This window comes from Cydia strobilella, chromosome 12 (assembly GCF_947568885.1).
Source record: "Cydia strobilella chromosome 12, ilCydStro3.1, whole genome shotgun sequence".
Classification (NCBI taxonomy): Eukaryota; Metazoa; Arthropoda; class Insecta; order Lepidoptera; family Tortricidae; genus Cydia; species Cydia strobilella.
In genome coordinates, this window is record NC_086052.1 from 12959757 (window position 1) to 12977427 (window position 17671).

The following is a 17671-nucleotide window of genomic DNA, read 5'->3' on the forward strand; positions in this document are numbered from 1 at the left end:
GAATATATCTATGTCTATGCATCTTAAAACTGAGCAATAAAAAAAAACACCATGTTTATGGTTAGAATTAGGTCACACAAACATTTCGAAATAATTTAAAAATACAAGTGAAACAAATTTGCTACCGATATGACAAGATATTGTAGCTAGTTTAATGGGCAATTCGCAAACAAAGAGCACACAGCAGCGGAACAACAAATCTACGCATTCAAACCGTGACGGACAAGCCTTCTCAAGTCAGGTAAAAACTTGCTAATGTCATTCTCAGCTGAATATACGTAACGCAATAAAAATATGTGTTTATCTTTTGTTCTTCCTTAGTTTACTCCCATGTGCTGTGGTATCTACAACATAGATGACTTGTATAATTATAATTATTTCCGTGATTGTCAGTTGACAATTCTTTGTTACCATTGATAGCTAACGTAATTTATTTTTGTGATTAGTTTAGCCTGTCCCATTTCGTTGGTAACCTCAGTGGGCGCTCGCTGGTCAGCGTTACGAGTAACCAGTCCGTGTACAGCGCATCGCGTCCTTGGTCTCGCGTTTCACGACGAAGGTTAGTAGCATACATTATTTAGATATCAAAACAAACCATGTACGAATGTTACACAAATCGCGATCTGTTGTTTTGAGTGTTGAAGAACTCGTTTCTATTTGATATGTGGTATTATTCTCAATGTATTCTAGTAGGCACTAAACCAGCGGGTCTCAATCTTTTTTGGTGACTGTACCCTTTTGAAAAGCGAAATATTTGACGGAGCCCCAAATAAAAAAAAAACGTTTGTCACTGTAGACCAGACATACCTATAAGAGCTGATTTTTTTCTTACTTTTATGTGTATTCTCTCGGAGCCCCAACACAGCCTCCACGCAGCCCTAGAGATCCGCGGAGCACACTTTGAGAATGGCTGCACTAAACCTTCAGACTTAGTGTAAAACTGACAGATGAAAATATGCATTTTATGCCATCAGAACATTTTACCTAGATGTATAGAAACCAACAGTTTACATATTTTCTGTAAACACATGTTGATGATAATATGTTTTCAAATCAGGTTTTTCTGCATTGATATTGTATGATTTGTGTAAGCTAAAATCGTTACTTGTAGAAAAGGCTTACTACTCGATCAGACGAATTCATGCTGTCTATGCGAAATGGTAATTGATTTTCATATTGTAACTTCCTCTAAACATTTATATCAAGTTATTATTGTGAATAATAATTTTATTTTTATTTTATTCTTAAGAATTGAGTGACTTGTAATTTGTATTTTATTTTACCAATAAAGATCTGTATATCTGTATCTTTTTGTAGCATTGAAGCTTCCAAACAAGCATTTTTTGCTGTTAGTAGCCATCTTTGGGAATAAATCAAATTATTTATATCAAATTTGATTTGTGTTTTTAATGTAGTCACACTACTATTTATACGTAAATTATAAACTGAAATAGACGTGAAGGCCAGCTTAGAGTTGTTCAAAGATGCCTAGTCTTTCTAAGATGGCATATAGTCGAGAAATTGGAGGACTTTAGGCCTAGGGGTTCATGGTGTTAGTAGCCTTTTAAACTTGGTTGTTAGTTAAAACTAATGTGCAACATCTTTCAGATGGAATGACTCAACATTGACCAATCCCTTTGAAGCCAGTAAGACAGCCTGGCCGGTGGCACATAAAGAATCAATATTCCTACCAGAATTCCCAATATCATCTGACTTGCTACAAAAAGATTTTGAAATAAAGGAGACAATAGCCAAAGGTGCCTTTGGTCACGTGTACAAAGTAAACAAAGTTACAGAAGACAAAGATTTTGCTTTGAAAGTTCTCAGCAAAGCCCAGGTGAGTTGTTTGCAAATTTTAATGATGTCTCTAATTAATATAACATGTTTAATGTAATGTAACTAATGTAACATAGTTATGCATAATGATACCTTCCGTGTTTGGGTAATGAGGCCTAATTTAGTATAAATTGCTCTGAACATCAGTTTTTCTATCTAATCACAAAAAATGTGTTTTGATGATAATCAACGTAAACCTCCAAGAATAAAAATATACAAGTTTTATTATAGGTCCATTTCACAAAAACTAAGTTAAAATAGTGGAAGTCTCTACCAAAAGGAGTTATATAGAGACATCAGTTTGTTTTAACCCATTTAGTCCCACCAGGTGTTATAACACCGTTAAAAAAATTTTTGGTTTTTACTAGGGGCTAATTGATACTACAAATCGAAAAAAACCGGCCAAGTGCGAGTCAAACTCGCGCACCGAGGCAGGGTTCCGTACTTTTTAGTATTTGTAATAAGAAAAAAAAACCTGAAAATTTCAATGGTCTAGCTATCACCGTTCATGAGATACAGACTGGTGACAGACAGACGGACAGCGGAGTCTTAAAAAATGTTTTCTGCTCTTCCGACAGATGAGAAGTAAGTAGACATTCCCAATATAGGTACTTACACCTGCTGTTATTATTTTTACGATAGTTATAAGCTACGTAGGTAGATACTATTTATTTTTTTCAAAGATGTAGGTAATATTTTTTACGACATATTCCTAAGTATTTGGAATAAACGTAGGCAACCCTAGCGTTGTCCCGGTGCGCGCGGTGCGGGGAGCGGCACGTTGAAGGTCACTCCATTGTATTTTTGTGTAGGTATCAAAACGAATAGGTATTTGCATTTTCTTTGAGATAAGTATTTGTTCTTAAGAACTATTATATAATCTGTGCCTTAGGACTATAATTGGCGATGAGGCTTGTATTGAGGATATTTTCAGTCTTGCCCGTTAAAGGGATATATATCAAATTGCGTAAAAATATTTTCAATAATGTTAATATCCAGAGAGGAAAATGGGGACTATGTTTGTATGGGCACCTTTATGATCAGTTTGCTGCTCTTAGATTATTCATTATGATAGGCTAAAGTTTTTCCTAACACCATTGTTTACAAAGGTAAAGATCTATGCAAAAAAGATGTTTTAGTCATTATTGTTCTATAAATAGTATACCTAAATCTACAGCATTCTTCAAGTCGAACATCATCATAATAATTATCAATATAACCTATATTTGTTTTGTTATGAATGCTTAATGTGTTTTATGTGTAAGTATTGATAAGAATTCTGAAGTCCAATCCATTGTTGATTTACTACTTTATTACCAAAGTGTCTGCAGAGTAAAATACTAGCTCAGTGTTAAACTTCAAATAGCTTTTTATTTAGATACTATCATTGGATTTCATTAATTTTAATGTAAGTTAATTAAGGCAAAGGGGTTAATAATATGTAGATTTGTGTCCTCAGCTTTAGTGCGTTTTTATAGCGTTAGACACCTGCAAAAGAGTCAGCGTAATCTCTAATCCGAAATCGATGAGGAGGACTATAATTAATGGATTGGGGAATAGGGTAGTAGAGTAATATACATTTTTGCTGCTTATAAATGATGATGATGAAAGTGGGTTTGATGATGAAGATGGAAAGCTATAGGATTATATTAGTAAGATTTATATGAGTGAGTGTGGAGTGAGTAGACTTATCATCATCATGTTTTTTTTACTTCAGGTCCTCGGTGATAATGCAGTAAGGCAGGTGAAAGAAGAAGCGCGTATCCAAAGTGCCTGTGGACACCATTCCTTCATCGCTGGGGCTGTGTCGCGCTGGCAGACTAAGAAGAGACTGTATATTGGTAAGTGTTTTATAAATTTAATTTAAAATTGATAAGTAATTTATTCCCTCAATAGATACTGAGATTTGTGATCTCTTATCTTTTATCTTTATATATCTGTAGATCAGGTTCTTCAATGGGTTCATCCATTTTTACTATGCATTTTTTCTGTGTATTGATGATAAAGAAGTGTATGCCATAGCAAATGCGCGTTTACACTTCCAATAGTGTCATAATCTATTTAGACAGAAATCTCTGAAGCTAAATAAATAAATAAAATCTGCGACGACTTGGGCGCGATATTGTAGGTTAGGCCATTTTATTTACGACTGTTATTATATGTGATTCTCATTAATAGTGTCCGACTAAAACCGGATTTTTTGCCGACACCGAAACAAAGGTTCGGTCGGACACTATAGTTAGTTTTTTTAGCATTAGAAAGAAGGTAAGTGATCTTGACGTGTCTTTTTATTAAAAACCACGTATGAAAAATATGTCACAGCAAATATGTTCCAATTATAAATAATATACGATCCTTTACATTCTATTGCTTTCATTAATTATATAAACTAATTTATAAAAACCGTTTTTCAATATTTTTCAATAAAAACACGTCAAGATTGTTTACCTTTTTTCTAATGCTAAAAAATGAACTATACTGAAAAACCATGTTTCGGCGTTGCGTCTGTTTTTAACCGAATCATAACTTTTGTGTCCAAACCTCCCAAAACCTAGACTTCGGTCGAACACTAGTGATTAAACTTCCTTCACACCGACACGTTATTCGTTATCGGCCATATTTGGAACTCCGAGACGCAAGGAAGGATTACTCACTGATTACAGAGGTCAGTTCTTTGGGTCAATACTTTATGTGGACAGAGGTAATAGATAATGCAAGTCTGCAATTATTGGCTTAATATTAAAGTTTCTGTTCGACTTTTGAACCCCGAAAGAAAAAGAAGATTGTTTGCAGTAAAAGAAAACTAAACAAGCGACGTGTTACACATTTTCCCTTAACAATAAAGTTGTGTTTGCTTATTACTTTCCACTTTATTTTGGGAAATTTTGTTGTTATTAGGATTGATACATATACCTATGTATTACAGTTAGAGAAAGTGGCTATTATTTTTCGATGATGATGAAAACATAAAACAAACCTGCTATTTACACTCTCTAATAACGGTGGAGCGGCCAAGGTGTTCACAAAATTCACAAATATATGAATAAAGCCTCTAATATCTAGACGTTAAAGTGCATATGCAGATATTTTTGAACATCTTAGCCGCTCTGATATGTCTGATGGCGACTGTACGTTTGATAATTTTATTGTACACCTTAATGTAATGGAATAAGGTAACAAATTGAATGATTTTTCAAATCTGACGGGCCACAGAATTGCGCGCAAAACTCCACGTGGTGCGCTCATTCGGCTCCAGTGATTGTCACTCGCATCGTGGCTGATTGGGTGGGTTATCTTGTTATAATTAAAACGGTACTGCCCGCTGGGCTACCTATTCATAAAACAGTGTGACCTCGCTATTATAAGATCTCTAGATGCGTAACAATTATGCGTAATTATAGGTCAGATTAATACTGGTTCTTGCCGCGGTTGTTAAGCGTAGTAAGTTGAAATTAGGTAATGGTTCGAATATTTAATTTCGATTAAGGGCTCGAATCTTAGTCTGACTTGAAAACGTCAACTCAGTTTTTTAAAACTCAGTGCTTAAACAAGACTCGTAAGGACTGGAAATCTTTGCTAAGTTCTAAACCATGAATCACTACGCGACATGATCTCAACGACAATGCGTAGTCTAAAAATTATTGTAAAAATTTAAGATTTCTGTAATAAGTACTCGAGTCTCTACAGAAGACTTAAGTCTCAAACAACCTTTTAATAACTGAAACTTAACTCAACTACTAGTGCCCAGTACTATGAGTCGATTCGTAAAGGCTCGACTCTAAAGACTCGATTCTTTACCAACACTAGTAGCAGTCCAGGCCAAGGGAGACTTTGTTTGCGTCAATTGATGCTGTTGACATGCACTTCGATTGATAACATTTTGTTTATTATGAGGACAGTATTTACTTGCAAGATATAATTCACTATTTACCTAAATACAATTCTGTCAACACGCGTAGCAGTTTCGTGATAATAGGTAAATACTCGTAAGACTTCAAAACATTTAGATGTCGTGAATTGAGACGGCGGCAATGGATTACTTACATACGTCAACACTGCTGGTCAAAACTTGTTTGTTTCTTTTTAGAGGGCCTGTGTGTGGTGTCTGTGTATCTGGGTGTGCTTTTATGGTGGCGTGTGTGTATGTTCTATGGCTTCTGGGGGCTCGGATAGCGGGAACAATATCCATGTTTTTGTACAATCCACTTTTCTTTTCAGATCTTACTTTTGTGGGTTTTCCTTTTTACAATAAAAATGTCCCATATCTCCGAATCGTTCCATTTTGGTATGAACTTTTTAAATATCATGTATTATTCTTGAAGCATCGGAAACTCATTATTTTCATCCAAAAATGGCTCTACTTTTTCATCGTTTTCTCAATTGATAGATTTCACGGTTATAATTATCCCCTAAATTGGCAAAAAACGTGGTAGGTCGTGAGTTCAAGCCTCCTCCAAGCGAAGTTCAATAGAGCTATTGATGATTGTTTAAAAAAATGCAAAAAGACGGTATAAGGTAATGTGCCTCCTGTGTTCCTTTGCCAATTTAAGGGTAAGAAAACACCGAATCAAATAATTCTGAGCCAAAAAGCCCCTGTGAAGAAGGAAATGCATCTGAACCTGTACTTGTGAATGATTTGCCCTGTTTAACTAATTTTGCTTGTGATAAGTGTTTAGAAGGTCGACGGTCTTGATAATTCTAATGTGCGTTATCGGCCACGTCTTATCGTTCGAGTCGCGGCTAGACGTTACTGTTTATTTGCTCAAATAATTAGGTCACAACAGGTTAATACTTCGTTGCCGGATGCGTACAATGTAACCATTTTAATTAATATATCTTAAGTTATGGAAAGTTTGCAAGTAAATATAACTGTTTAAACTCTTAAGTGGAGAGCGAGTATAAAGGTTGCCGACGTGCGTAAAATCCAACTGATGGCAATGCTTAAAAATGTTTCATAATCGAATGATTTGATAAAAATGTCAAACTTTAATGTAGCTATCCCATTGCCGACGGTCAGTGACGAAAAAAACGATTATGTTTTCTACTTGAAAAGTGACTTGATCAAGTGTTAAATCAATTATTTTCAGTTTCAGAATTAATTCCGTGCGGGGAGCTGCTAGCTTTGCTGGATCGATACAAGGTTATCCCTGAGGAGCTCGTCAAGATCTTCGTTGCCGAGATTGCTGTAGTTATAGGTAAGTCTTTTAACCATTGGCCATAATCCTTTGAGTCCCAGGGATCTAAATTGCCAGCCATAAAGCGACCTCGAAGTTTTAAATCTAGGATTTAATTTTGATTGTTATTGCGGACGTGATGTTCCGTGGGAATCACCGAGTTTAACGCCTAGAACTTTTTAAAGGTTTCGTGAGTTGTTACAGAAAATATTCATGGCACATTTGGAGAAAGTTAGGTTAGGTTTAGGTCTTTTAGCTAAGTAAGTTAAGGTCTGTGTTTCTCGTAGTTACCGTACGTTACATATAGCGTCATCACTACATAGTATTCTCTGTGCTCAACGATGTGCACTGAGGAAGATCTCCTGAGGGCCACGCCCCGAGGGCTAGAAGTGGCAAAACATTGGCAGACAAAAATTTAGTTTTTTACAAAACTAAACTAAACTTAACTAAACCTAAACTTCTTAAGTTTGATCCCTTCACACGAACAAGAAGAAGAAGACTACATAGTATAAAACAAAGTCGCTTCCAGCTGTCTGTCTCTCCCTATGTATGCTTAGATCTTTAAAACTACGCAACGGATTTTGATGCGGTTTTTTTTAAATAGATAGAGTGATTCAAGAGGAAGGTTTATATGTATAATACTTTAGCATTGCACCCGTGCGAATCCGGGGCGGGTCGCTAGTATTTTATACTTCCGATACTATGTGATGAATGATGTATACCTACGAAGCCGTTTGTACGTTGAACAGGTGTCTAATAAAATAAATATCTCATTTCAGATTTCCTCCACAACGCCGGCGTGATTTACCGCGACCTTAAACCAGAAAACATCCTACTTGATAACAACTACCACATCAAGCTCATAGACTTCGGGCTCTCCAAGTGGCTCTCCATAGGCTCGCGGACCACCACCCTCTGTGGCACCCTGCAGTATATGGGTATGTTACTTTGTATACTCCCTGTATAAAACAGAGAACATTACAACAACTCCAAGTGGCTGTACATAGGGTCGCGGACCACCACCCTCTGAGGCACCCTGCAGTATATGGGTAAGTTACTTTGTATGCTTCCTCTATAAAACAGAGAGCATTACAACACTTACTACATCAAGCTCATCAACTTCATGCTCTCCAAGTGGCTATATATAGGGTCGCGGACCACCCTGCAGCCTGGAGGCACCCTGCAGTATATGGGTAAGTTACTTCATATGATATTTAAGCATGCTTTATTGCTAAGGTATTTATTGAATTTCATTGTATTATATGGAATTATTACGAGTTAAAAAATTATGACCACAGGGCCGATCTTGTAATATTAATTCAATATTTTTTTTGGGAAACGTAATTCAATAACTTGTAAACAATTGAGGGCGGCATAGGTATGTCATAAACTTATGGAACAACAATTATCCGGAAAATTAACCATTTTAGACGTAATTTCATTTTGCGTTATGAACTCGTGAACTTTGTAAAGCCACGTTTATCAATATTGATTGATAGTTATGTTGATACTGATATTCGTTTTATATAAGAGACAGAAAATAAACGTTTCGTATTTCATGTAAAGTTACATAGGTATAATTCTAGTTCAATTAATATTTTTCTAGCATGATCCCTATTTCTCTTTCCTTGATAACATTTTGGCAAACAAGCGAGCAATTTTTACTATAAGGGCTAAAGGGAACCGACTAAAGCGGTCATTTTCCATTTCAGCGTGGGACTTGACACATTACCTAATTTAAAAGTGAAATGGATCAGTGCTCGGCTCTTGTCAATTATTTGTCAACAATCTCCTTCAGTCGCCAGTAGCCACACCGTCCGAGTGATTATGTCAGTCGGAGGTCAGTGACCCCGAGATGAACGCTCGGAGCATCGCGTTCGAGCTGTCCATGGAGGGTCGGCAGGTGGACGAGGTGGTCGCCAGTATCTTCCATACCGTTCTGTTCCATCGCTCGAGCGGCAAGTTCACCTACAACAACGAGGAGAGCTACTCCATACGCACCGTCAGCTACGTGGACGTCGACTGCGACTTTATAGACTTCACGTACGTGTGCTGCGAGTCCGAAGCGCTCGGGAGGAACGTCAAACGGGAAATATCCGATTTTTCCGACTTGCTTCGCGGCGCTGAGAACACGGCTACCCCTCGCGGTTCTATAAGCTTAGAGTTCTTCCAAAAGCGACGCGCCCGCTGGCCGTTCCAGCCCGAATGCGTCCCCTGGGAAGTGTGGACGGTCTACTGCGAGCTGGCTGAGGCCCGCTCCGAGCACCACATGCGCGCGCAGCACGAGGGCGTCGTCGAAATGCTCCAAGACAAAATAGTCTTCATCACGGAGATCATCAATCGACACGAATACGTGCCCAAGATGCCGAGTCGCTCCGACGCGGATTTAATCTTCGATACCTCGTACCCTGACATCCAACCTTACCTATTCAAGATCCATTATAATTTGTCTGGCGCGCCGCCGCTCACCGTCGGCAACACTGTCCGCAAGCTGATACGAGATACGCTTTCGTTGTGATGTCTGTCTCTATACTATCTATAACATGTTTGCACAATAAATCCCCTTGGGTCAAAGTGCATCCAAAATGATCCCCAATTTAAAGGCCCGGGTACTACAAAGGCGGATTTTATACGGCCTTGACACGCAATAAACTCTGGGTCAAAGTGTATCAAAAGGGGCCCCTAAACTAGAACACCAGCGATACCCAAACTCCCTATTTTTCGGCTATGTCTAAATCGACGTGTGATATAAATATTCGCTATTCCGCTTTATATAAATATTCAATTGTACATCAAAATTTTAATCGGACATTGTAAATTGTAAATAATGATGGACAATTATAAATGTAATTAAGCAATTAATGTTTTATTCTATGCAATAAGGCAAGTGTAATGTTTTTTTTTTTAAATCTTGACATACATAATAATCCTTGATATACGCAGCAATATTAACAAATTATAGAGTGTACTTATGTAAATGTTTTTTGGTCGCACAGTTATTATTTGTCGTAAGTAGAGTTAGTTTGAAGCGTAGCGCCGTGTCGTACTTGTTTTATTTATTACCAACACGGCTCTACGCATGTAAATAGATTTGTTTGTTTGTAATTGATAATAACAATACTTTTGCTATTTTCTTTAAGCGCTTTTTAATGCAGAAATAAATTTAATACAGAAATGGTGGAATGAAGCAAAAGTATTCGTTCTTACGCTTATATAAAAGCTATGTCTTTAAATCTTAGTAAATAAATTTAGTTGTAATTTTTTCAGAGCTATGACTCAGAAGGCTGGTTGATGTGTCCACTCATTTATATGATTTATTTAAGGTTCTTCGCCTATCGTTTACTTATGAGCTCGCTTCGGAGAATTCACGTTCATTGTGCACTGTAGAAGTTCCACTAGTTAGTTCTCTAGTTATTAATGACAAGAAAAACAATTTATTGTTGCAATTAATATAGTTTTATGGGGTAGGTATATTTATTAACCCGCGACACCAGTGTAAGTGCACGATAAAATATTTAAGTGAGTATGTATATCTATTTGGTGGCAGTCTGTGTATAGAGTTTCCTATTGTAGGACGCTTAGAGATATCGCTGAGTGACTCGCTCAGTCTAATTTAGTAAAGTCATTTGACTATTTCGTGTGTATTTTTATATTAAAATAGAAGCTTTTGTGATATAGCTAACGAAAGGTAAAATTTATGAATAAAAAAACATATTTCGGAATTATTTTGTTTGTGAAAAGTAATTTAGATTTATACTTGAGCCATTGTCGAGAACTTTAAATATGTGTATATGTATATGTGTGTATTTTAAGTATATGTATTCTTAGAACTGTCAGTGCATACTGTGTATAGTATAACTACAGTTGTAAGACAATGTACAGATCAACTTATTGTAGATTTTCTCATTGAATTATATTATAAAACCGATTTATATTAAGGTATGTTATAGATCTAGACGTAATCGTCTCACAGTGATCGTCTATTTGGGTGTGTGTAGTTTTAACGATAGTTTAGATGAAGGTGCATGAATCATCTCATAGTGGTAAGAATAGTAGATGTATTAGTTTGCAATTTTGTGTTGTTGTCTTAAGTTAAAAAACTTTTCCCTTTTAGTTTTTCGTCGTTATTGTTCTCTTGAATTTAATCTATAATTTTTGAATTGAATGTCTTTTAGGCTCCACGTGTAATGTGGATCAAATTCTAAATTTAAATCAGCGGGCCTATTATAGTCGCCTTTATCGCGTGATAACTACAATATACAACTATTTTATATTTAAATCCAGAGGTAGTAGTAGGTAGTTATAAATTTGACTCCCATTGTTTTTCTCTCTTATTAATTACTCGATAAAGGCTCATATAACACGTCATTCGAACGGCTTTGATGGCACGGCGTCGGCAAAAGTATGTAATGGAACACACTTTAAATACAGCAGTAAACGCTTTTTTTTCCGTGGAACACTCCCCCGCAACTCAACGTCGCATACATTTTCAGATTTGAATCGTATGTATGAGGGTTGTTTCACGTACAAATAGGCCCGCAGAATAACGTACAGTAAGTTCCAGAGATAACTGACCCCCTGCTAACAAGTTTCTATGCAGGGGGGTCAGTTATCTCTGTGGCTTACTTTACACGGCATAAAACGTTCATAACGTACGTAACCTAAACCTTGATTTTGTCAAACAATGGTTTTTGTTTCTATTATTCTGAGGTCATTCGACGGGCGTTGTCACGACTCCATCCACGAACTTCTGATTGTTTACTCTCCTACCTCATTTTGTGACTAGCTTAGGTGTCGAACTTAAACTATCGTGAGACATATTTCAAAATATTTAGATCAGTACGGTTTCACTCACTTATTATTTTTAGTCGCTTTTGGCGAAACATCCAACACAAGAATCCGAAACATGTCGCCAAAAGCGACTAAAAATAATAGTGAGTGAAACCGTACTGATCTAAATATTTTTAGCTTAGGTGTGTTTGCATCTCGATTGGATTATAGTACATACCTATCTATTTATCTATATTTATCACTATATAAATTTGTCACCAAAGATGAGGCTGTACGTACCTTTGAATCTTTTTTAAACTTCTGACGGTCGTTGGACGCTTTTTTTACTGAACTGGTGTACCGATTTGAGGGTGACATACGTCACATGGTACTCGTTTAAGTACTGTTTATACAATTGCCCGTGGAGTCTCGCTGGCGAGAATCCGCGACATCAAAGTCGCTATGATAATGTTAAAAATTAAGTTGCGAGATTTAAAGGAATCAGCTCGGGTCAGTCACGATGTAGCGTATGTCATCCCACTTGTGGCATCTCATCATGTTTCATATCAGGGAGTACCTTGTAACATATTATTTACAATATTGGTGATAAGACAATATATTTTATTCGAGTTCGTGCCTCATTCAAAAGCTGGAAGTGTGGAGCACATTGTAAATAGTCATTTGTGTCGTTCTTAACGAAAAGGCGCCTAAGTGGAGGCACTTGCGACATTATAAACCATGCTCCAATACTTTAAAGTAAGCGCCTACAGCACTATAGTCTGAGTTAGGGAGTTTTAGAGAACGTAAACAAAACAAAATTGAGGAAAAACCCATTTGTATTTATTACATCATTGGCCAAGTGTAGATTCACTAGACTTATATTGACCGGGATATAGACCATGATTACCTTTTGTATTATTTATGGGCTCCTGATATTTCGATTTATATATAAGTCTAGTGAAACTAACCGTGAATCATTCAAAACTCCAAGTGTAGATTGTTTTGTTTGTTTATATTCTTTAAAACTTAATTAAGAAAACATGAATAATTTCGTACATTCACCTCTTATCACTTTTGTCTCTGTTACTCGCGCGGAAAGCTGCGCATGTATGACGGCAATATATAGTTGGTCAAGCAAGTCTTGTCAGTAGAAATCAATAGTCGTAGAAAAAAACTACGAAGGTAGTAGAAAAAAATCAATAGTTTAAGTTACCTACACCATAATGTTTCTGTTTCTGTGTTTTTTTCCCATCGCTGTAAACGTATTTTGATTTTATTTATTTATTTAGAAATGGGCGCGACAGTCAAATTTTCTATGGGACGATAACCCTTCGTGTCTACATTTTTTAAATTTCCCGCCTTTTTCTACTGACAAAGTTTTGCTTAAGCAACTATAATTTGTAGTGAGCAATAGAGATATCCAAGGTCAATGTACCACATTTTCGTTCTGTTGTCTAGACTATGCGGTACCTTTTCCTTAAGAACGTCAGTTTTCTGCACATTGTAACTTGCTATGGCCTTATTTGAAAGAATATATATGTATGAAGAGAAGCTGAATACATGACTGCTGTTACATATTAGATTATATGAGATGGCGACACGGGAAGTATATGTTGTGATGTGTAAGTTCAAAATAAGCTGAAATCTTAGTCTTGTGATAATTTATATATAAATATATGAATAAAAATAATGAAGTATTATGTTTTTGTATTATTTTTTAATGTTAATTATTTCCCAATACGGTAAAGCAGGAGTGGCTATAATTATTTTATATGAACATAATTTACATCATTATATGTTTTTTTTATAAAAACATTATTCTATATTTTTTGTAAATGTGGGCTTCCCAAATATTGTTCAACTTTTGTAGCACACTGAAAAAGTTTTGCCTACTCCCGGTTTAAAGTATTTTTTTAAAGAATAATCATGGTAACAACGGATAAAGCTATAGTTTTATAAATGTAAAGCGGCAACACTGGCCAAAACGCCGCTAGCTATTGGCCAAGCGCGTGTCATACCATACCAACGCCGTATTATAACTGTAACTTGTAGCTTAATAAAATGGGGTGGCAGGTTACAAACTCGTTTGAAAAATTACGCTAATTTTCGTAAAAGTTTCGAAGTAGAACCAACATTAATATCTCTATTGCTAGTTGCTAAGCATAGTATACCAACATTTTCACATTTAATTTGACTCAAAATGCAATAGCAATGGAAATAAGATGATAATGGGGTTCATTAATAGCAAATTAATAGTAAGTTCAGGTTATAAACGCTTTTGTGAACCTGAATAAAGTCAACGCTTCTGATTGATGTACCCAGTGAAATAATAAAAAATTGCTCGATAAAATCGAAAAAATCTTGTTATTAATGAATATCATACACCGTTTTGTGGGTTAATTATTTTGAAAAATAATCATTTAACCTTTCATGTGTGTGGTGGTCAAAAATCGTGGGTTCAAGTTCAAACCACGATAGTGCTGTGTAGAGCAGAAAAAATCGTTCTAAAAAAAATGCAAAAAGATGACTAAAAATTCGGCCTGGTTCCTTTTCATACACATACAAGAGGTTAATAAAATCATAGTTTCATAGAATTAACGGGAAGCTATTTAGGCCAAGCAATAAGAAGGTATCGAAAAACTTGACTGAATAAAACTTGTAACAAATTAAACTACTTTCATTTTGTATAAGTGCATGGCCATGTCGCTAAGATGCATAGTTTCCGAGATATAATCGAAAAACCGAAAAATGGGACCTTCAAACCCCCCTCTCCCCTGTCTCAAGGACTACGGCCGGGGACTTTTGATATGTTCACCTAACTAATCCAAACAAAGTTACGAAGACAAAAATTGTGTCCCAAGCATTTCCCTCTAACTTTTTTCGAGAATTCATTTTACTGGCCTAATTGTGTTATTACTCGTACATATCCGTTGTCGTTTGTACATTCTACTACCTACTTCACACCCTCAAAAGATGATTTGTTCGCTTCAAGGTGGCCGTTACCTCCCGACCCGTTTCCCCGCATCACCCCATCTGACGCCTTATCCACTCGGCTACCACAGCTTTATAACTACTTTTATTAACTTACATTTAATAAAATCACAAAAATTATTGAATGTGAGCATTCAAAAATAAAGTACGAAATTATTATTTTCTCGACAGTACTAGTATTTGTACCTGTGACGTTATCATGTAAAGGCGGGGTTCCATCAGTGCGGCACAAGCATAATTCAGTACAAAAATGCTTGTGCCACACAGTGCCGCACACTGGTGGAATCCCGCCTTAACGGTAGCCGACGGCCAACTTGGGACAATCATATTCGAAAAAAAAATATACTGTAATAAGTAGGAACGTTACAAATGTTACAATCTGTACGACTAATGTGATATGTGTATGTTGTATGTTGTGCAAAAGGAGCTCAAACAGGAAGACTTCGTGTGCTCCACATCGAGAAGTTCCTACCATCGATAAGTAATTTTATATTTTAATTTATTTTATAAGTGTGAATGGAGGAATGTTAGTTGCATGGAGCACAAGAAGTTTGAATGTTTGCTGCCCTAACATAGATAATCTGAATAGAAGAGAGCATTAAACATATACATAATTATAAGGGGACGTTCATTAATTACGTGAGCTAGGCATGCACACAAGTCGAATTGAATAAGGGGTAAAAATACAAAGTTTGAAAGATCACACGTGAGAACAGGGCAGGGGGAGAGGGCCAATACAAATGTTACGACATCTGACCAAGTTAAAGAAATCCTCAAAAACGCTTCGCGTAATTAATGGACACCATAATATTAGCATGAACCATATTTGTGTTGTAAAAAAACGGCCAAGTGCGAATCGGACTCCGCACCATTACGCAAAAAACGGTAAAAAAATCACGTTCTGGTCACCAAATATTCATTTTATTCTGTTTTTAGTATTTGTTGTTATAGCGGCATCTGTGAAAATTTCAACTGTCTAGCTATCACGGTTCATGAGATACAGCCTGGTGGCCTGGTGACAGACGGACGGAGCGGAGTCTTAGTAATAGGTTTTTACCCTTTGGGCACGGAACCCTAAAAAACGAACTGCTATATTGTCCACATTTATTGCCCATCTATTTATATTTATTTATTTTTGTCCATCTATTAAAGACTTATAAAAAAAAAACACTGGGCGCCATTTGTAGGTAATGCTGCAGCTGACTTGCTATATGCGGAAATATGGTTTTGTGTCGCTATTGTTTTTCTATACCTACAAAAGTATTACTGAAATAAAATTGTGCCACGATCACAAACGAAATCTCTTCTATTCAGATACCTATCTATTTAGGTACCTAATATATATTTATTTAATGTAGAGGCTCCAGTGCCCGACACAGTTCCAATAATCGACATTTTCAATCATAATGCCATAGCAAAAAAGTTGACAGCAAGGTGTCGAATATTGGGTCTTAACATGTCGATTATTGGGTTGTTTACGCTACCTTATATTTGTTCGCAGCCCCTGAAATACTGAGTCGAGAGCCTTACGGCCATGCAGTGGACTGGTGGTCTTTGGGTGTCGTCGCTTGTCGAATGCTGACTGGTCAAGTAAGTGGATTTTTTAGTGTCGTTATCAGGCTTAGAGGATATGACCAAACGGAGACGCCTTGTCTGTAATTTTCTGTACAAAAAAGTCTGCCGTTTTTTGCGGGGGAGGGGAACGTCAAATGTATACATAACGTAAAAATAGCCATGTCAGATAAACGTCAGTCCGTACATTGTGTATGACCATTGGCCGACAATTTTCGACAGAAGGGAACGTCAATACTCAATACTCAATATTTTATCGCCTGTTAATGGCTACTCCGTTTGGTTATATCCTCTTAGTTATCTGGTTTTCAGGTTATGACACCATCCCACTGTTTATACAAGGTGATTCATGAGACGTGAGTAGGACTAATCCTGCACACTCAGGAATTGTTAATAGATCGATCACCGTCGTGTTTAGCGGAAACAACCGAACTTTTTCCTATTTTTAAACTTTTTGGTGCGGACAAATTTAATTCTCTACAATCATGGTCACCCTAAAATACCTAATTAATAAACATAACCTCTACCCGTAATGACAGCATTTTGATTATGAAGCAAATAAACTGTCACGCTTAAGTGAGATACGAGCTTTCAAATTTAACCAGACTGATAGTGTTATGAACTTCTGACTTTTATAAAACCTTTACATAAAATGTTTCGGTGGGATTCAATCTATTTAAATACATGTATATACATGTTAATTACACATTTACTTATGCAGTGTGTAAATCCAATACGGGCAATAAATTAAACCAGATACTTAAAGAGTTTATCCGTGTAATAATTAATTAAGGTATTTTTTTAAGTTACACTGACCCCGTAATTATTTTTTTAAAATTTACCGAGCAGCAATGTACTGCAAACATTTTACGAGACCTAAAATGCCATGAAATTACGAGATACGAGCTTTTTATAGTAACTGTCAACAAACGTTGACAGTTAGGTTAAAATGCTCGTATCTCGTAACTTGTGTGTTGCTTTACATTGCGGGCAGAATTATTTTGTACGGTTAATATTTAAATTGTATTTCTAAGCAAAATTTATCTCAATGTATTTCTTAGGTCCTATGCTAACCACTGTCATACTATTAATTATTTTGTGCCACTGTTTAAATTTTCGCCCGTATTGGATTTACACACTGTATATTACTTACTACGTAAAGACTTCGCGTTCGTTCGTTTAATGTTCGTTGGTGCACACATGTTCGCTCGGAATTATATTAACGGGCCCATACTTTATTTTTCAAATCTTTGATAGACCATTGCTATTATATTAACATCATTTTAATCTTTAACGCCATGCGTGGCTCACTCCGCGATTTCGTCGCG

General features: G+C 36.3%; 2 protein-coding genes across 2 annotated transcripts in view; both read left to right on the plus strand.

Annotated features, from left to right (window-relative positions):
- Nucleotides 1–17671, plus strand: part of LOC134746192 (serine/threonine-protein kinase S6KL) — a 75396-nt gene continuing 57725 nt past the window's right edge. The window contains exons 1-7 of the mRNA XM_063680519.1: nucleotides 1–241; nucleotides 447–559; nucleotides 1609–1837; nucleotides 3554–3677; nucleotides 6924–7031; nucleotides 7790–7948; nucleotides 16273–16361. Coding sequence (XP_063536589.1) covers nucleotides 155–241; nucleotides 447–559; nucleotides 1609–1837; nucleotides 3554–3677; nucleotides 6924–7031; nucleotides 7790–7948; nucleotides 16273–16361 — 909 coding nt within the window. The 5' untranslated portion in view covers nucleotides 1–154. The remainder of the gene's footprint in view (nucleotides 242–446; nucleotides 560–1608; nucleotides 1838–3553; nucleotides 3678–6923; nucleotides 7032–7789; nucleotides 7949–16272; nucleotides 16362–17671) is intronic.
- LOC134746196 (autophagy-related protein 101) lies at nucleotides 8185–13465 on the plus strand. The gene is made up of 3 exons (XM_063680523.1): nucleotides 8185–8203; nucleotides 8723–11801; nucleotides 11984–13465. Exon 2 carries the CDS (start codon nucleotides 8866–8868, stop codon nucleotides 9526–9528), a length of 663 nt encoding a protein of 220 aa, XP_063536593.1. The 5' UTR covers nucleotides 8185–8203; nucleotides 8723–8865; the 3' UTR covers nucleotides 9529–11801; nucleotides 11984–13465.